The sequence below is a fragment of the Garra rufa genome, chromosome 10, assembly GCF_049309525.1.
Source record: "Garra rufa chromosome 10, GarRuf1.0, whole genome shotgun sequence".
NCBI classification, from domain to species: domain Eukaryota; kingdom Metazoa; phylum Chordata; class Actinopteri; order Cypriniformes; family Cyprinidae; genus Garra; species Garra rufa.
Genome location: NC_133370.1, coordinates 50,529,322 through 50,550,730, shown reverse-complemented (window position 1 = coordinate 50,550,730; position 21,409 = coordinate 50,529,322). Strand labels below are relative to the sequence as shown.

At 35.9% G+C, this 21,409-nt stretch overlaps 1 protein-coding gene across 1 annotated transcript in view; it reads left to right on the top strand.

The window, feature by feature from the left end:
• adcy1b (adenylate cyclase 1b) overlaps positions 1 to 21,409 on the top strand; it is a 52,819-nt gene that overhangs the window by 27,536 nt on the left and 3,874 nt on the right. Inside the window, exons 5-19 of the mRNA XM_073849260.1 lie at positions 9,462 to 9,589; positions 11,068 to 11,226; positions 11,296 to 11,437; positions 12,584 to 12,739; positions 12,860 to 13,054; positions 14,396 to 14,493; positions 14,713 to 14,797; positions 14,989 to 15,078; positions 15,949 to 16,208; positions 16,353 to 16,479; positions 18,166 to 18,282; positions 18,364 to 18,510; positions 19,368 to 19,466; positions 19,556 to 19,670; positions 19,850 to 19,974. Of these exons, the coding sequence (XP_073705361.1) occupies positions 9,462 to 9,589; positions 11,068 to 11,226; positions 11,296 to 11,437; positions 12,584 to 12,739; positions 12,860 to 13,054; positions 14,396 to 14,493; positions 14,713 to 14,797; positions 14,989 to 15,078; positions 15,949 to 16,208; positions 16,353 to 16,479; positions 18,166 to 18,282; positions 18,364 to 18,510; positions 19,368 to 19,466; positions 19,556 to 19,670; positions 19,850 to 19,974 (2,043 nt within the window). The remainder of the gene's footprint in view (positions 1 to 9,461; positions 9,590 to 11,067; positions 11,227 to 11,295; positions 11,438 to 12,583; positions 12,740 to 12,859; positions 13,055 to 14,395; positions 14,494 to 14,712; positions 14,798 to 14,988; positions 15,079 to 15,948; positions 16,209 to 16,352; positions 16,480 to 18,165; positions 18,283 to 18,363; positions 18,511 to 19,367; positions 19,467 to 19,555; positions 19,671 to 19,849; positions 19,975 to 21,409) is intronic.

The window sequence follows — 21,409 nt, the reverse complement described above, 5'->3', positions numbered from 1 at the left end:
TCATTTCATGCATGTCCACTGTAAAGGACACAAAATAATTTTTATTTTTATGTTATGTATTTTGGGAGACATAACAATTGAATAGGAAAATAAGTAATATATCAATATTCTTATGAAATATTAGACATTATTATGAAAATCTGGCCAATTATTACTCCCATTATGACCATTCTTATCTCAACATCCTGTCCCAACAGCAACACATAGATAAACTTTGTTTAATGGGAAAACCAGTTTATAGAATTTTTTACACACATACTGCATGAAACAAAATGGTACATCAAATCATTTTTGCTATATGTTTTATAACATAGTTGAGAATCATCCTTTAAGTTTGGTATAAAAAAATTCTGAAACCTCAAAACTGATTGGTGATTTAAAAAAAAATTGTTTTGCCTTTTTGATGTCTATTCATGCCATTTTTTTAACAATTGACTCATATGTCTTTTACATAGAATAAAACATGAATAACTTATCAATTTTTAAAAATGCTAATTTCCCATTTTTTTCTAATGATTTAAATGTAATGGCATGAAAAAATACTAAATTCTCAAAATTTTTTTTTTTTTTTTTCTGGGTCTCAGGGGGGTATGATGATTTGGAGTGAACTTATGCCATCTGCAAAGTTTCAGCTACAGACAGATCTCCTGAATGTATTAAGCCCAGCTCACACTGTGCGATTTTGGACACAATTTGGTAAATTTTTTTATACAAATTTTGAAAAATTAAAAAAATTCCTATAATCCTAAGCTAAAATCTGTAGTATTTGATCGCTGGTTTGACATGTTCACTGACAGCCGATTAATGGAGGTTGCAATCAAATTTTACCTCCAGTGAAATTCTGTCAGTGTTAGAAGATTCGGTGCACAGTCCTGCAGTTTGACTTCTCCTACGACATATAACTGTCTACATTTTTCAAGACAAGCCATGTTCAGAATTATTGCTAGAGATATCTTCTTGACTGTTATACAGTCTGACATTAATGACAACTGAGAACCCACAGAGTGACATGATCATCATGATCATAAAGGACTATTAAAAATCGCACAGTGTGAGCCCAGCTTCAGGAAAGAAAAGAGAGAGGGCTGACGAAACAGTTCTGACAGGAGAGCAACTGGTCCATAGGTTTCTATTACTGTAGGGTTAAGTATTGTTCTTTTTTTGAGCTGTCAATTTAACCGCGTGGTGGGAAAGATGTCAGTAACAAGACGTAAGAGGATTGCGGAGTGGAACGCTCTTCATTGGGCAAAAGCACTTCAGGAGGTTCAGTTTGATCCAATTAAGTGTTTATATGGCGTGACGTGGACACTCACTGGCTTGGAACTGTGGGAAAGTAGTTGTAGCTGATCTGGGATCAGTTGTGCTTTCATACTTTCATGCAGGTTTGGAATTAAAATGTTGATGTGTTTTTTAGACCCGTTTAGTAAGTTTAGTGAGTAAACCATTTATTAAGATAAACAAGGGGTTCTAGGGGGTCCACAGAAAATTAAAATGTATCCAAAAAAATTTTTTATTGTAATAATAATAATCCTGGACTGAAGACAGACATCTCAAGGAAAACAAATTTGAATGGCTCAATATTTATTTGTGCATTATTTGTGCTCAGATCTTTCATAGGGGTTTTTGTATGCTATTGAGTGGATAAAAGATGTAACCAGTCTGAAGTTGAAGTCATATCTACATGCATATGTTGCATGTTGCATTACCATGGTTAAGTGTGTTTTAGGCACTCCTGTGGATTCTAATGAAAAAGAAGTTTATTCAAGTGTAAGTACTTGAAGTATGAGTATACTTATTTTAAACTAAAAATAGGAAAGTATACTTTCAGTAATGCTTAAGAAATATACTTAAAATGACATTTAATTCATATAATTCAAAGTGTACTAAAAATGCATTAAAAAGTATTTTAGTATACTTGCAGTTCAAACTGAAAACATAGATGTAAACTAGTTGTGTACTCAAAGTTCACTTTAGAAAGTGGGCCAATTTAGTTCCTTAGTTATTTAAAAGTATACTACTAGTACACTGATATTTGTATATAGTACTTCATAAAGAATACTTAAAAATATACTTGAACTTTTCTTAAGTATACTTAATAAAATAAACTTGAAGTGTACTTCTTTTTAGTAAGGGGAGCTGTTGAGTGATGATCTACAGGCTGACCCAGAAGACTAACTGTTCTTGGGTTTCTATTGGGAATTACCCATGTGTTTCTAGAACTGTGTTCTGATTTATGAGTCAAGTAAAGTCTGAGGTGAACATTACTTGCAGAGACTTTAGTGTTTTGCTCTACAACATCAGCTACACATAATTAAACCTCAAATGTTAGACTTGAAGCCGCTGTGTTTACTGTGTGAATCCCTAATGAGCTGCTGTATGATCACGATGATGATGATTGCGCTTGTCTGATTTACCCAGCTCATAAACTCTTCTGCTAAAGTCTTGTTTTTAAAAAGCACAATTATGTAGTAGAAAACGAAGGACAAAACATACCTGAAGTTAACTAAAGAGCTTGTTTTACTGCTAAATAGAAACCCGTGGACATTTGTCTGGGTCTTCTGGGTTTAGGGTTATAGTATATTCTGAGCGGCTCTGCTCACATTCACAGTCTCAGATGGCTTACTGCTTTATTTTGCCCTCATTTCTCCTCATTTAGATTTAAATTAAGAGGCTAAATTGGCACAGATTTGTCCGTGTGAGATCTAATAATCTCTCGTTCCTGAAGGGTGAAGAACAGACGTTGTGGCTCCTGAAGGGCTCTTGGCTAAATGATGCTAATGTATGCAGTGTTTGTGATGATGATGCTCATATACTTTAATCTTACTCTGCTTTTTATGCTCCTCTGTTTCCATAGCAGATGCACACGCTTGTGTTTCACCTGTGCTTAAGTGTTTGACTCGCTCCACTTTCCCTCTGAGACCAATGAATCCTGACTGTGAAAGAGCAACACTCCAGATTGTGTTTTCTTTATTTCCATACTCCACTTCAGACATTCTGTCAGCTAACTCTCATTAGAGTATCGGTAGACTGTTAGGTTAGCAGACATTAAGCTGACAGCCTAAAAATACTCACTCTACATATGTTGTTTCATCACACACCTCAGAGCAGATTTTTAGTGCACAGGTTGCTTTGGTAAATTTACATATTAGACACATTTTTGCTCTGATTTTTCTTTAGTTGAATGAATTCTTTTTATTCATTGCCCAGATTATTCTTGAGAAATGTGAGAGGCCGCTGGCAACAGAAGCACTGTTTCTGTCCTCCAAATGCTGAAAGCACAGAAAGCACCTCAAATAGCCACAAAGCAATCATTTCTGTGACCTATTTTGTGAATTTCTGACAGCTTGAGCACTTTTGAGAAAGGTCTGAAATCTGTGATTAAAAATACAGTATGATTGATTTGTGTCCATGGGAAACAAAGAATGTTTTTTTATGACAGGACCACAATTTTAGTTGTAAGGCCGCTCTTGAGATTTTTTTTAAGGTCTTGGTCTCAGACTAAGAGGACTTTGATCAAGACCACAACTGCTGATATCACTAAATTGTCAGTGCATTGTCTGATTTATCATCATTACTGTGACTAGACATAAAACTTACTGCTTTAAATGCAATCAATAACTTATTTGATTAATTGAATTTGATTAATGTTTTTCCTAATCAGAAATAAATAGGGATTGTATCAAAAATGTCACCAAAATCAATACAAATGCCCACCAAATTCAAGATTTTATTGCAAAAAAGCAGGTATGAGATGTTTTTTATGTTATAGCAATATCACAAGTGCAAGAGAGCTTTTTCATGAATTTGAGCACGATTGCAAATGAGGTATTGTTTTGAAACAAACGTTCATTAAGCAAGAAGTTAATAGTTATTGGCTTACATTTTAGACACAATTTTAAAACTTTCACTTTCACCAATCATTTAAAAGTACTATAATATGTTTTCCATCATATTTGTCCTGGTTTCAACACATTCTGGTCTTGGTCTTGTCTTAGTCTTGACACACTCTGGTCTCAGTCTGGGTTTAGCTGGTGTTGACTGTGACAAGACTAGACTAGAGCGGCTCAAGGCTTGTAGAGTCTGTCAGGACATCAGTAAATCTAGTATGCCGGCCTCATCCGTTACGGCTGACACACATTGATCTGTGGCTTTGCATTTATATGCTGTGTTACTGTAGACTGGAGACGCAGGATATTCAGCATGTCATATGAACCTCAGAGGAGGATCATCCACATGAGAAGACAGAAAAACAAATGAGCTTGTGACAGAGTACTGGATCATGAACTTGTGTCTGTTCAGCAAGTGTCATTCATCATATGCACCTCATGTACTCCTTTAGAATGTCCATTTATAAGTAAATATATTTTAGTTTCAACATTAAACTTATGAATAAAACTCTATGCATAAACTAAACATTTTCAGAAGGCTCTGAGCAGGAGTAATGGTTGGAATAAAACTGCAAATCGATTAAATCGCATTAGTAAACTCTTGTTTTATCAATCCTTATTATGATTTTTAAATTTACACCCATTTCCATAGACTTTTCAATTCAAGTTTATTTGTACAGCGCTTTTCACGATAAAAATCGTTGCAAAGCAGCTGTACAGAAAATGTATGTTACTACAATACTAATCCCATTTTTCCTAATAATATTATCAAGGGGTAACATGTAAATTGAAAATAGCAGAGGACCTAGGACAGATCCTTGTGGCACTCCATACTTTACTGGTGATAGTTACAATGAGTCCCCATTTAAATAAACAAAGTGATAGCGATCGGACAGGTATGATCTGAACCATCTTAAAGCCTGCCCTTCAATGCCTGTATAGTTTTGCAATCGATCTATGAGTCTGTCATGATCTATAGTGTCGAACGCAGCACTATTCTTTCACATGAAGTATTCTTAAACTATCATTTGCCTCTGATTTCAGAGTTAGGTGAGAGTTAGTGCTTCACAATGTCATAGAAGAACCTTTTTTGTCTGAATGGTTCCATAAAGAACTTCTAACATCTGAAGAACCTTTCTGTTTCACAAAAGGTTCTTTGTGGCGAAAGAAGGTTCTTCAGATTATAAAAAGGTAAGAAAGAGCTGGTTCTTTAAAGAGACTTTGACTGAAATGTTCTTTGTGCAACCAAAAATGGTTCTTCTATGGTCTGAAAAAGCACCTTTTTTATTAAAAGTGTACAACTAATATATAGAACTTACCATGAGATTAATTGACAATAAATCTCACTGTTAATGAAAACATCCATCAGTCAAATCACTTTACAGTAGTGGAGAGCTGCTGCGGGAGGACAGCGCATGACCCAAGGCATCCTAAACATGAGAATTATTTAAACTAAGCTCTTCGAACGAAATGCATAAGCATGTTATTTAGCATGTTCTGCTCTGTCAGCTGCTTTGACAGACGTGTGTTAATGCATTTAAGACATGATTTCCCAAGTGCACAACTCACATTTTGCAACACTACAAAAAAAGCATAATATTTTTGTTTTGTTTCTAGTCAAAAACTTGTTTCAGTTTCCAGGGGGAAAAAAATAAATTAAGTGTGTTTTTCTTAAAACAAGTAAAATTATCTGCCAGTGGGGCAAGTAAAATACTCTAGTTCTAAGAATATTTTACTAACCCCACTGGCAGATAATTTTACTTGTTTTAAGCTAAATTTACTTTAGTTAGTCTGTCCCCTGGAAACAAGACTAAATATCTTATGTCATTTTGCTCTAGTAGATGCATCTCAATTTAAGAATTTTTAGATATTTTGACTTGAAACAAGACACAAATACTAAGTAAGACTAAGAGTCTCTGTTAAACTTGACAGATGGCCCCATAATTATAATTTTTTTTCTTCAGATATTTGTTGGTGGTAAAATATCTGCATGTGGGATATAACTGTAAAGAGATTACAGCATGCAATGGGATGCAAATGTAAGACACCTTTGACTGGTTCATCATCTGCATCCTCAGAATAAAGGAGAATAAAAGATCATAAAGATTTGATCATTTTCCTGGATCATTTTTCCACTCACTCTACACACACACACACACACACACACACACACACACACACACACACACACACACACCACACAGTGTGTTTGCAGAGATGTGAGGTTTGTTTTGTTGTGTGTTTCTGAATCTCGTGTGTGTGTAGTTGAGTGGCAGATGTAGGTCTGTGTGTCCTCAGAGACGTGTGTTTGCCTCAACCGATATCACATCAGTCACAGCAGATATAAGCTGGATTCTGGGGTGTTGCTATGCAGTTTATAGGATGTTTCTTCTTCTGGTCTAAATGTGTGATTTTTTTCAGCTGTTTTATGGTCCAGCAGCACACTCTTCTCAACAACACACGTGATTCGATTAGACACACATCTGGTGTTGTACTGTGTTGAGCTCATTGCAGTGTTTGTGTGACTTACAATCAGTGATTACACTCATATGAAGTGGTTTATGTGCATTTGATTGACATTTAATGTTGCTATTATTATTGTTTAAATTAGCATTGTAACAAAACATCCTTCAGCATCTAGTAACTGGAAAGCCTTTGCAAACAGTTTTCTGTTTCTGCTAGTTTAAAAGACTCTTCTCTGGATTTCTTCTCTTCTAATAAACCTGCCATTATGTATTAAGACTATGGTTGACTCTTTGATGCGCTGCTTTGTTCCACTTTTGTAAGTCACCTTGGATAAAGTATCTGCTGAATGCATAAATGTAAACATGATGATGCATTTTGTGAATATGGAAAATAACATGATAATGTAAGCTAGTGAAACTATAGAATCTACATGTTCAACACATCAAAGCAGTCTCAGATATCAAGAGAAAACACTGGAGAAAAGCAGCAGATGCAGTATGAGGATTTCAGAATTCAACAAATTAGTCTATAGCATTTTCAGCAATGACAACTAGTTCTGATGAGACTGAAAATGAAAAGTTCAGCTGCAGAAACCATGCAAGTAGCACTGGGTTTATTTTGAACTGGATTGTAATGTAGATTGTGTAACACCTTATAAACACTTGAAGTGAAAGAAACAGAGCTAGAGCTCTTCCGTTATAATCAACAAGTCCCAGAAACGCTGTGAATGAGAGATTTACCGAGCTTCACTGATTTAGACGTGCTTAAGCGTCTGTGAGACTGCGGTAGGGCTGTCAAAAATATTGATTTTTAGACACAAATCAATACTGAAATATTTTAAACAGTTTCACACCACTTTTCCACAGTATGGATGCACAGACACCAGCTGTATTTATTCTCTCTCATCTCCCATAGAGCTTTACTTTCACATTCACATAATATTTAACTTGATTACAGCATTTAGCTGGATTTGTAATGCGAAGTGTCTGCATTCCTGTTGTCACAGAAACCTAAATGTTTGCCTCCAGTTGCAGATCAAGAAATTAAGACACAGGTATTGTAATATTTCTAGTTACAATAATGAAATAGTATTTTTTTTTATTTTAAAGTGCAGTTGTACACTCTTAAAAATAATAGTGTTTTGAAAGGTTCTTCACAGCGATGCCATAGAAGAACCATACTTGGTTCTACCATTCAGTCAAAGGTTCTTTAAAGAGCCATCTCTTTCTTACCTTTTTATAATCTAAAGAACCTTCTTTTGCCACAAAGAACCTTTTTGTGAAACAGAAAGGTTCATAAGATGTTAAGGTTCTTTATGGAACCATTTAGACAAAAACGGTACTTCTATGGTATCATGAAGCACTTTTATTTTTAAGAGTGTATTACAAAATAAAATATATCTTTTAGAAATGTAAAAAAATAATAACAACAATATAAGATTATTTATTATTATATTTAAATTATTTGGCTTCCTAAAATCACTAATGTGAATGTGATGAATGTGGTATCACATCAAAGTTAGTCGTTCCAGCACTAGACTGTGTTAAACTTGTACTGCAGGACTCAAACCAACTGTCAAACTACACTGATATGAACCAGAAACCCATCACTTAATCATCAATAATTGACCATATGCACAGAGTGAACTTCCGCCGAAGCTGATTTTATATGAGCTATATATAGGTGGGCACTCTTGAGACTCCTCTACTGTCTCATTCTTATCAGAAACTGAGAAAAATAATAATTGCAACATCGTAAATAATGATAGTGGCATGAACATTCAGTTTCATATTATTTAACAACATATCATTTAAATCCCAGGAGAGAACCTGCATAGTTGTACATTTAAATGCTGACGGCTAAACACTGTCATAACGTGTTTAGGCTAAAGTTAGATAGCTAGCGATACTTCTCTTCAAGGACATCTTAATCGTATTCTTGATAATACATAGCTTGCCTTCATAGTCATCAACACATATTTAAATCTTGTAATATTTTAAAGTCTATTGTTTTTCAACTCAGCTGTGCAATAAAATTCACTTCAAATATTCACTTTTCATTCATAAAGACCACATGGAAAAAAATTTCTTTCACTGAAAACAACGTCTTTTTAAGATGAAAATTACATGAAATGCCCCATATAACCAGAAGATGGCAGCAGAGGATCAATCATTGGCTGCCATTTCAACTCCCTAGTTTTTTCAGGATTTCTTGCTTTTCGATTTATTATAAAACTACTAGTATAATACATTGTAGCACTTTTACCGCACTGAAGTATATACTATAGCAAGTGCAAGTCATTAAAATAAATAAATAAATACATGAGCTCTGACACAAACAGCCTATAAGGGTGAATTATTTAGATACTTATATACAGTTCACTACAAATTAAATAAGTTAAAATATTAATGGTATGAGAATTATTAATTATTAATTAAAATATTAATTATGCACTCAATATGACTCTATGTGAATATGAAATATTTGATATAATTTAATAACTACATCTTTTAAGCTTTATCTTGAAGTGTAAAAGCTATTAAATAGTCTATATTTATCTAAACACAAACGTGTAACTGCTGTAGTTTTGTTACTCTGAATTTAGTCTGAATCATTCAAGCTCTTTTTTGTCATCAGCTTGTCAGATGTTTGTCCGGTTATTACTGTCAATCACAGCAATGGCTTGCGCATATTCAGCCGATTTATTGGTGTATTTTTTTAAATTGCGTTTGTCATTCTTGAAATCGTCTACATGCTCATTAGGTCCTCTTAGACAAATAACACTTTTCTTCAATTGTGAGTGGATTATTTAGAAAATGAGCAAAGGACACTCCTATTACAGCACAGAACAGTTGACCGGAAATGACTGAGCTGGCTTGACTAAACAAGGAAGTAATCCGTGCATATGGTCAATCGCAACACTCATAGTCCAAAGGCTCAAAATAAACACAGACACAGAAACGCAGAGTGAATGCACATTAATACTAAAATCCCTGTGTTGTTAAAAAGTCACATCAAATCAGTAATGACAATCCTTATATTTGCTAACACGGACTTCATGTAGAGTTGCGGTTGTAACACTTTTCCGGGTCCTGTGTTGATGTGCAGGAGAATCACTGCCGGCGGATCAAGATTCTGGGCGACTGCTACTACTGTGTGTCTGGCCTGACGCAGCCCAAGACGGATCACGCTCACTGCTGCGTGGAGATGGGTCTGGACATGATCGACACCATCACGTGAGTGTGAGCCGCTCGTGTCCTTCACAACACGTCGCTGATGGACGCTTCTTCTCAAGGGCATGAGTTTCCTCTGTAAATCCCTAATCAAACACACCTGAGCATGCTCATCACTGTCTTGAGGATCATTAGAAAATCACAGGACGGTGAGTTTGATCAGGGTTGGAGCTAAACTATGCAGTGCATTGGCCCTCCAGGACAAGATCTGAGGAACCCTGGGCCTGAGGAACATCATGGGAACAGTGACATCTAAACTTAAAACTGATGGCCTATAAAAACTTGAAGGGATCGTTCACCCAAAAAATGAACATTCTGTTTTTTATTCTCTCTCATTTGGCTCCAAACATGAATAATGTTCTTCTGTGAAACACAAAAGAACATTTGAAAATCTTCCATCTGCCGTCGTCTCTACTGTAATAGTCAATGGATTTCAGAGTTTTAAGAGTTTCAGTGTTCTTGTTTAACCCAGCAACACATCCAATGGCAAAGCAACCAAAATTATCTGAATCTGAATATCTGCAGCTCCTGAATATCCCACATAACTACATTCATATCAGTTTGATGACAGCGCCACCTACTGGTTACAGTCAGTTAGACATATATTTATTACAGTATACACCACTAGTTAAAAGTCTGGAATAAAAAAGATTTTTTTAGATGTCTCTTTTGATCATCAAGCATGCATTTATTTGATTAAAAATGCAGTAAAAACAGCAATATTGTGAAATATTATTACAATTTAAAGTAGCTGTTTTCTATGTGAATATATGTTAAAATGTAATTGATTGCTGGGATCAAAGCTGAATTTTCAGCATCATTACATCAGTCTTCAGTGTCCCACAATCCTTCAGAAATAATTCTAATATGCTGATTTGCTGCTCAACAAACATTTCTGATTATTAGCAATGTTGTTTTGCCCAATATTTTTGTGAAAACTGTCATACGTTTTAATTTTTAGGAATCACAGATAAATATAAACTTCAAAAGAACAGCATTTATTTGAAGTAGAAATCTTTTGTAACATTATAAATGTCTTTACTGACACTTTGGGTCAATTTAATGCATCCTTGATGAATAAAAGTATGACTGTTGAAAAAATGCAAAATTTTGTGCAAATCAGTATATTAGAATGATTTCTGAAGGATCATGTGACACTGAAGACTGGAGTAATGATGCTGAAAATTCAGCTTTGATCACAGCAATCAATTGCATTTTAACATAGATTCTCATAGATAACACAGCTATTTGACATTGTAATAATATTTTACATTTTACTGTTTTTACTGTATTTTGATCAAGTAAATGCAGCCATGGTGAGCAGAAAAGACTTGAGTGTTCAGGAATTATTCCTGACTTTTAACTTAATAGTTTTATGGGTGTTTAAACCATGTGAATCTTCATCAACTTTATGCTGATCTATCTGGTGATTATGGGTGACAGAGACAGACTGAGCTGTTGAACATCATTGTGTCCTGCAGGTCGGTGGCTGAAGCTACAGAGGTGGATCTGAACATGCGTGTGGGTTTGCACACGGGACGCGTGCTCTGTGGCGTGTTGGGTCTCAGGAAGTGGCAGTATGACGTATGGTCCAATGACGTGACGCTGGCCAACATGATGGAGGCTGGAGGATTGCCCGGGTGAGGATCTAGACTAGTGAACAATCACCAGCTGTTTGAGAGCTGTTTTCTCATCTGGTTGTTTTACAGGAAGGTGCACATCACTCGCGCCACGCTGGAGTGTCTGAATGGAGATTATGAGGTGGAGCCGGGAAACGGCCGCGAGAGACACTCGTTCCTGCTCAAACACGACATCGAGACCTTCTTCATAGTGCCATCTCACCGCAGGAAGGTGTGTGTGCAGATAACAGAGAGCATTCCCACAACTTTATTTGATATAGCCTACATTCTCAAAACATTAAGAGAAAATGTTCTTAGTCATTTTTACTTGATGTTTTTTATAGTATTGAGAGAAAATGTTCTGATAACAACATTCTTATACTGTCCCTATGATGATATTTGTAATTAATAAACAGTCACAAAGTTAAGGCAAGACACTGCAGGTGAATAGGGTAAAAAAAATGATCTAATAGTTTTCACCTTACTTACCCAGTTGATTGATTGCATTGATAATTGCAAACATTTTTAGTTTTAATATGCAACTGAGGCATTGTTTAATGAAATATGCACTAATTTGCATAGCTTTTTAATACAAAAATCTAAACACTGGATTAAGTCAGTTTCAAAATTCTTGTTTTTCTTGACATATTAGAGTCAAAAATCTAGTTTTGTCACTGCGAAATTCAGAAAATACTTAGGACATACAGAAAACTTTTTATTAATTTATTTTACAATTCTTTGGGGAATAAAATGTATAAAATCAAGCAAATTAAATATGAACAAATCTCTCTGTGTAAGTGCTACTGAAGTGGAGATTTACGGCTCAGTGTAGGAGAAAAAACTCATTTTGAGAAAACGGCCATTAAAAATATGGATTGTAATTGAAATCTATTGACACAAATAGATAAAGTGCTATAAGAAACACTTAACAGTGCCTTTTGGATGTTTTCTTTCCACTAGTCTGAAAAACACTTTATGAAACACCAAAATGCCCAAAATCTCAAACTCGACAGGCGAATGAAAAAGCAGTATTTTTGCCTGTAGTGTCTCCCCTTAAGAGAAAACACTATTAGAATATTTAAAATAAATGCAACAATAGCATTATAATGAGAACAAGAAAACTAGATATTTTAGTAACATTAATAACAATGGTCCCTCTTTGTTTATATAATGTACACTAGTACATTTGACTTTATCTGTAACTGTAAATTCTCCCTAAGAAGTACCTTAGTGTCTTTTCAGAATTCAGTATGAATTTATGAATGAGTGTTTTTTTACTATGAATATGGCATTGCTCAGCATGATTATATAGTTTGCATATTCAGTTGCAGTCGACTCACTGATGGATTCATTGAGCGTTTTGTGTGTGTTTTTCCAGATTTTTCCTGGTCTGATCCTGTCAGACATCAAACCTGCCAAAAAGATGAAGTTTAAGACGGTGTGTTTTTTACTGGTGCAGCTCATGCACTGCCGCAAGATGTTCAAGGCTGAGATTCCCTTCTCCAACGTCATGAACTGTGAGGACGGGGACAAGGTATGATGCTAAACACCAGAGATGTGGTTTCCCTGTGTCTGTTGAAACTGTTTTGTCTGAGATCTACTGTTGAGCTCATGCTGTCACTCATCATCATATGATTGTGTCTGCGATTGGCAGAGGAGGGCGTTGCGCTCGGCACCAGAGAAGCTCAGGAACCGCACCTCCGTGACGGCCAACGCGGCTCAGAGCAGTCCGGGGACACGTGTCAACCGCTACATCAGCCGTCTGATCGAGGCCCGGCAGACGGAGTCCGACACGGCTGACCTGCACTACCTCACGCTCATGTACAGAGACTCGGAGCGAGAGCGCAGGGTGAGAACTGGTGTCACTGCATCATGTGCTGAGATTAAACAATAAGATTTTAGTGACACGCAATTTGTCTGTTCACACCAGAATGGCTACAAAGATCCTGCAAAATGATATTTAAACTCACATTAGACACTTTTAACATTAAATAAATCATATCATCAGTATCTGAAATCGTCATTATTTGTATGCTATTTTTACTGTCTCTCATTGCATATCACCATTGCAGCTGGTTAGGACAAAAGCTTTAACATAGAAAAGATACCTTTTATGTTGTGGTGTTGTCAAATCTGGTAAGGACAGTGTAAACTTCTGTCATTCCCCAAATTTTGGTTTACAGAATGTTCTGGTAACATCCCCAAAACAAGCTTATTTAAAGTTTTAGTAAAATTCCTATATGCAGCATTTTAATTGCAAACTTAGTTGAATGGTTTTAATAATATATTCTTAAAATAACTATTAGAGAATGTTCTGTATGTGTTTACTTTAGGTTATAACAGAAAAATCTCCCTGCAACATTCTGGAAAGGTATTTGGCTACAATAAAGTGAACCTAAACCTGAGCATTCCTATTTTGGTTCCTACACTGCAAAAAATGCTGTTCTTACTTAGATTTTTTTTGGTCTAGTTTCCAGCCAAAATATCTAAAAATTCTTAAAACAAGAAGGATTGTTTTTTTAGAAAAGTAAAAATTATGTACTCGTTTTCAGAAAATAAGCAAAATAATCTGACGATGGGGTAAGAAAAATAATGTTGTTTTCTGTTTGAAATAGGACTTTTTGCTTACCCTATTGGCTGATTATTTTGCTTGTTCCACACTGCAAAAAAAAAAAAAAATCCTTGTTTTCAGTCAAAATATCTAAAAATTCTTAAATCGAGAAGGATTTTCTAGACAAGTGGAAATTATTTTCTTGTTTTCAGAAAAAAACAAGTCAAAATTTATTAAGTTTTTGCTTAGAACAAGCAAAATAATCTGCCAATGGGGTAAGCAAAACAAAAAAAAAACTTAAAAGTCAAGCAAAAACACACTTAATTTTGACTTGTTTTTTTTCTGAAAACAATACAATAATTTTTTACTCATCTAGAAAATCCTTGATTTAAGAATTTGTAGATATTTTGGCTGGAACAAGAAAATAAATCTAAGTAAGAAAAAAAAATTTGCAGTGTAAAAAAAGAACAGAACAGGAACCTTATGGAAATGTTAGGGGAATGTTCTGAGTTTGATGGGATAAACGTGAATTTCAGCTGAATCGTGTATTTGATCTGCTGTATGCGGTCAGTGTTTTTCAGCATGTGTAAGCTGTGGATATGTGAGTGTTTGAGCATGAGGTGTGCTGTGTTTCTCCAGTATCATCAGCTGAATGACGAGTATTTCACCGGCGCTGTGGTTCTGTCTCTCATCCTCACGGCTCTGATCGGCGTCCTCTACCTGCTCGTCATGCCACAGTACGTACAGCAGCACAACACTCCTAACCCTAACTCCTGATCAGACACACTCCCCTCTAGTTACAGGTTTGTGAAGTTTGAGTTTTGCAGAAAGTGTCTGATTTTGACTGAGCTGTCGAGTCAGAGCTGTGTGTGAGAAGCAGACGTTCTCAGATGTAGAGTGTCCACTCTTCTGTGTGTTCACTGGTGTTTTTCTGGTCTTGTGTTTGTTGTTCTCAGAGGGATGGTCGTGCTGGTGTTGCTGGTCCTCTGCATCTGTTTTCTGGTCGTGTGTATCATGTATCTGCACATCACTAGAGTTCAGGTAAAACTCACTCAACACCACCATCACCGGTCCAGCCGAACCGTAACAGTGTCATCTTCAGTTCCATGTCATTTATAACATTTTACAGACTAGATTTACTAAACAGATTTACTTTTTCAGAAAGTGATTAATATCCATAAGCTGATCTTCCATCATGCTGGTGTTTATTGATCTCTGTCTGTGTGTGTCAGTGTTTTCCAGGATGCCTCACCATACAGATCCGGACTGTTCTGTGTGTGTTCATAGTGCTCTTAATATACGCTGTGGCCCAGGCCTGTGTGGTAAATCACTCGAACATCACGTTACTAGAGCTGAACATACTGCTCATCTCACATTAGTCACAGACATTCAGAACCAGTGTTGGGGGTAATGCATTACAAGTAACGCAAGTTACATAATAATATGACTTTTTTCAAATAACTAGTAAGTAACGCATTACTTTTTAATTGACAAGAAAATATCTGAGTTACTTTTCCCCTCAATTATTGATTAAAAGCTCTCCTGTCCCCATGTTGAGAGAAATTGTGAGTAAGATGTTCCTTTAGTTCTAGAATAAATGTGAACATGCATTAATTCATCTCACTCAATAAAAAAACAAACTTCAAAATTCAACACAAACCTGCATTAAATATGTCAAATAATACTAATATCCTTTATGTATTTAATCCCATTTTATTAACCGATGTCTTTGCTGCCGACCTTCGATGATCCAATCCATCCATACTAATAAGCAAAAATGACTCAAGATAATCGAACATTTGTTTTCCTTTTTTATTGCTGAAGAGTTGACATTTGTTCTTCTGCGGTCTACTGTACAGACGTCAATATACTTTTCTCTAAGCCTGAGGCTTTTGGTGTGAAAAGGCTTTTACATTTGACAAAAATAGAACTTTTTATATTAAAAACAAACAAGCAAGCCCTGCCCAGATTTAAAAAGTAATGCAAAAGTAACGTAACGCATTACTTTCCATAAAAGTATCTAAGTAACGTAATTAGTTACTTTTTTAGGGAGTAACTCAATATTGTAATGCATTACTTTTAAAAGTAACTTTCCCCAACACATGTGAGATAGTTTGAAGAGCACAGTTTTCTCTCATTTAACCAAGTAGAAACATTCTTAGTGCATTCAAAGCGTTCTCCATCTGTGTCAGGTGGGCTGCATGCCGTGGCTTTGGCCGACTAACTCCACGCGCTCCATCGTGATCATCGACGTGTCCAGAGGACTGAACCGCACCATGGCAGAGCTTCCGTGTGAAGGAGCGCAGTACGCCTTCCTGTCCTGCATGCTGGGGACGCTGACCATGGCGCTGTTCCTGCGAGTGTCCTGGCTGTCCAAAATCCTCCTGCTGCTGCTGTTGCTGGTGCTGTATGTCACCGTGCTGGAGCTCAGCGGATTCAGACGCTCCTCAGGGTGAGAGACGCTCCACACCAGATCACTGGATACACACAAACCATCAAATCTAAACTCAGAATGCACAAGCTGACTCTCTGCAGCTTCTGTTCTTTAAAAGCTTGTCTGCTGAGCTGAATGTGTTTGATTGTGTTTGGAGCGCAGGATGGTGTTGTTGAGCGCTCGCGGTCTGGAGCCCATCCTCTCTCTGCTGCTGTTCTTCACCGCACTCGCCCTTCACTCCAGACAGATGGACCTCAAACTGCGCCTGGACTTCCTCTGGGCCACTCGGGTACACAAGAACATCACAGACTGGGGTCAAATCCCTTGATATTTCTCTAACAAAACAAAAACCTCCCACTGTACTAGTGGTCAAAAGTCCTTAAAATGTCCGAATGTTTTTGAAAGAAGTCTCTTCTGTTCATCAAAGCTGCATCGATTTGATTAGAATACAGTAAAAATAAGGGTATAATAGTTAAAACTAAAAATGAAGCTACAATTTAAACCATTTTAAAAACCATTTTCATTACTTGACATATATGTCATAAATGCATAAATGTTTATTGAAATTAAAAAAAAAATTCAACCAGTTTCCAAGTCAATATTTCTCATTTTAAATTAGTTTAACTTGATGTACTGAAATTATGGAAGCCAGTGAATAAAAAAAGGTAATTGCAACATTTAAAGTCAGGATAATATTCTGACTTTTTTATTTCAAAATTCTGACAAATAAACTCACAATTGCTTGTTATAAAGTTAAATCTGTGAGATATAAACATGCAATTAGAACTTTTTTTTTAGAATTGCATGATATAAACTCAAAATGGCAAGTTCTGAAGTCAGAAAACTCTTTCATAAGCAATTCTGAGAAATAAAGTCACGATTTTGAGATATAAATTCTGACTTTTTTCTCAGAACTGTGAGTTCATATCTTGCAATTCTGACTTTATAACATGCTATTGCAAGTTAAGTTAGAATTGTGAGATAAACTCTCAATTCTGAGAACATAGTCTTTTTTCCCCTTAAAATTAGACTTATTGCACACTTCTGAGAAAAAAAGATAAAAAGTCGCAATAGCCTTTTTTGTAATTTTATATTCAGTGGCTGAAATGGGCTTTCATACTAAAATAGCTAAAACTAAAATATAAATTTATAAAAAGGAAGACATATAAAAAATTAAAACTACTTAACAGACAACAACACAAAATTATTAAAACATTAAAATTAAAATGAAACATAATATATCAATAAAAACTGATTTAAAATATCAGTTTTAGTACTGTTAAATATTAATACAAGCCTGTTAAAATGCAATTTATTTCTGTGATCAAAGCTGAATGTTCAGCATCATTACTCTAGTCTTCAGTGTCACATGATCCTTCAGAAATCATCTGCATACAGAATGACTTTAAAATGTCTGTGTGCCGGAATAAAAGAATTACATGATGATGTGAAAGAAGGCAATGAAACCATTTTGGTGACTAAACCAATTCACTGAAAAAAACTTTCTGAAACAATTGTAATCATTATTAATCTACAGTATGAGGTGTTTCAAGCTGACTCTCAGTCTTATATTCTCGGGTCTTATATTCATCTATGAAAGCCATTTATAATACAGTCAGTAACACATTCGAGTCACAAGATGGAAGCAGTTAGTTATTCTAAGTTACAGAGAGGCATGAAATGAGCACCGATGCTGACAATGGTTCATTATATTAATATGTGACTGCAACTGACTAACAATAATCAAGTGTTCCAGATGAAATCATCAGCATTGCAAGTAACGCAAGTTATGTAATAATATGACTTTTTCCAAGTTACTTGTAAAGTAACGCATTACTTTCCATAAAAGTACTTAGTTACTCTTTTAGGGAGTAACTCAATATTGTAATGCATTACTTTTAAAAGTAACTTCTCCCAACACTGGTAATGATATATCCTGTGTACTGTGACAACATGCCTTTGTGTGTGTGTTCAGGCGGAGGAGGAGAGGGACGGCATGGAGAAAGTCAAACTGGACAACAAGAGGATCCTCTTCAACCTGCTGCCGGTTCATGTGGCTCAACACTTCCTGCAGTCCAACCCCAGAAACATGGTGAGAAACATTCATCCGCAGCTGCTGATTGTGATGTTGTGTCATGAACACAGAGCTGATGGTGTGCTTCTGCTGTGTCAGGATCTGTATTACCAATCCTACGCTCAGGTCGGGGTACTGTTCGCTTCCATTCCCAACTTTAATGACTTCTACATCGAGCTGGACGGAAACAACATGGGTGTGGAGTGTCTGCGGCTGCTCAACGAGATCATCGCCGACTTTGACGAGGTCATTGATCATACTCTCATTGTAGTACTGAGATGCTATTATAGCTTTAATAATAGTTTGATTTGTATATTTTCCATTTTTTATTTTGGTTTTAGTAATTTTGTTGTGTTAGACACTAACAGCATGAAATCAAACTAGAAAATAAAAGACATAAGAACATAAATATGAAACAAAACCCCTTAAACAAATCCCAAACCACTTGTGACCCTGGACCACAAAACCAGTCACCATTCATTTTTGAATAAATAAGCTTTCCATTTATGTATGTTTGTTAGGAAAGGGCAATATTTGATACAACAATTTCTAAAATCTGGAATCTGAGGATGCAAAAAAATAATAATAATAATATTGAGAAAATCACCTTTAAAGTTATCCAAATAAAGTTCTTATCAAATGCATATTGCTAATCAAAAATTAAGCTTTGATATATTTATAGTACAAAATTTACAAAATATCTTCATGGAACATAATCTTTACTTGGCATAAAAGAAAAATAGATAATTCTGACCCATACAATGTATTTTTGGCTATTGCTACAAAGACTGTTTTTGTGGTCCAGGGTCACATATATGTTTTATTTCAGTTCAGGGTAGTTAACTAAAACTACCATACAAACCAGAAAATACCATTCCTTACTTGAAATAGAATAAATGTTAACTGAAATAAAATTTAACTTGATGTACTAAAATAACTGGAAGAAACATTAATACAATAAAATAAAAGATTGGACTAAAAATAACTAGAACTAAAATAACATTCATTTCAAGCAGTGGTTTTAGTTTCAGTTTTTTAGTTGTAGTTAACTGTAATAACCCTGCTCTTAATCCATTTCATCTCGTATTTCCATCATTTTGCAGCTCATGGACAAAGAGTGTTATAAAGACATTGAGAAGATCAAGACCATCGGCAGCACGTACATGGCAGCGGTGGGTTTGGTGCCCACCATCGGAACCAAGGTCACTAAACCAGTCACACGGGAAATAATGCTAAAGATGAGTAACACTTACAGAGCATTTGTGAACATGATTCATTTACTGCTTCACAGGCAAAGAAATCCACAGCAGAACATCTGAGCATCATAGGAGACTTCGCCATCGAGATGTTTGACGTTCTGGACGAAATCAACTATCAGTCATATAATGACTTTGTCTTGAGAGTGGGTAAGTTATCACACATGTGCACCGCTGTGTTTGACTGCAACTTTTCTAACAGTTGTAAAGAAAATGAATGACATTTTAGAAGTTTTCACAAAGCAAGCTCCCTATTGCGTCATCCTCATTGTCAGTTAATGCAGAAGCGGTTGTGGGTGTTTTCTGATGGTTTATTTGTGAATGCTCAGGTATTAATGTGGGTCCGGTGGTGGCCGGGGTCATCGGGGCTCGCCGGCCACAGTACGACATCTGGGGAAACACGGTGAACGTGGCCAGCCGCATGGACAGCACCGGAGTGCCTGGAAAGATACAGGTACTCATACAAAAATAATACTGTGACTCTCTAAATATCACAATAATACATACAGTATCTGACAAAAGTGAGTACACCCCTCACATTGCAGCAACAATTTTAGTATATATATATGAAACTTGGATATATTTTAAAGTAGTCAATGTGCAGCTTGTATAGCAGTATAGCAGATTAACTGTCCTCTGAAAATAACTCAACATACAGCCATTATTGTCAAAATAGCTGGCAACAAAAGAGAGTGCACCCTAAGTGAACTTGTCCAAAGTGTCAATATATTGCATTAGCACCATTGTTATCTGGCACTGCCTTACTATGACTTACCATTTTAATGTGATTTCAGTCAAAATGGGTGAAAAAACATAAAAACAACCACTTGTAATACAATATAATCGGATATCACTTTTGGCCACAAGGTGGCACTGTCTCAAAACGTTTTAAATGCTCTCAGGTCATGGTCTCGATGGTGCATACAAAGTTTTGTAATCGTACCCCAATGCATTGGTAAAAATGTAGCATTTTATATCATGATACTCTATTGTAGTCAATGGCAATTTTATGTTTTGTTCAATTATAGCGCCACCAAGAGGCACAATCCCACCAATTTGTTTGTGTGTCCTTAGAGTGTGCTCATACATAAGTGTGTCAAATCTGGTGAAAATATAAAATTTTATTGAGTTAAAGACTTTTTTCTGTATGAGAAGAGAAAAAAATGACCGATGGCTGACTTTGTTTGCATTTCTTTGCCACTTACTATCAAAATTTTGGCAATTGGGCATTAGCATGTAGCCAGCACGCTATGTTTCTAAATTTCCTACAGTGGCTTTGTGTTGATTAGTGTCGATTCTGAGATATTGACAAATGTTTTTTAAGCGTTAAAATGCAACGTTGCATAAACCATAAAGTTAACCTGGCATGCTTGGTATCGCTTGACTCGGCAAGAATTCAGGAGTCTAAAAAGGTGACTCTCGTGAAAATAAGTCAACCACACCTAAAATTATAAGCATGTGAATATTTGATATATTTTCTGGCTCGAAGCTTCACAGTTTTGTAACGATACATCAATGCGTTCGTAAAATATAGCATTTTACTACAAATTTCTACATGACGCCCAAAATGCCTGACATAGGAAAATTGGTGCTCCTCCAAATCTAACGAGACTAAGATTTTTGACCAAACCATTCAGTAGTTATATGCAAAAATAGACACTTTTCATATCTCCTGATCACTAGGTGGCAGTGTGCCGAAATACCGCAGGTAGCCTCAGGTCATGCTGTTTATAACACACATCAAGTTTGGTCTCAATACGTCAAACTGTTGCGGAGATATAGCCTCACATACATTTTTGCGTACTTTTCATAGAATTTGTTCATGACTAATCAACTTGAATTGTGTAACTTTTTGCCAGCATGGTCTGAAGATGATCTGAGCCGATTTT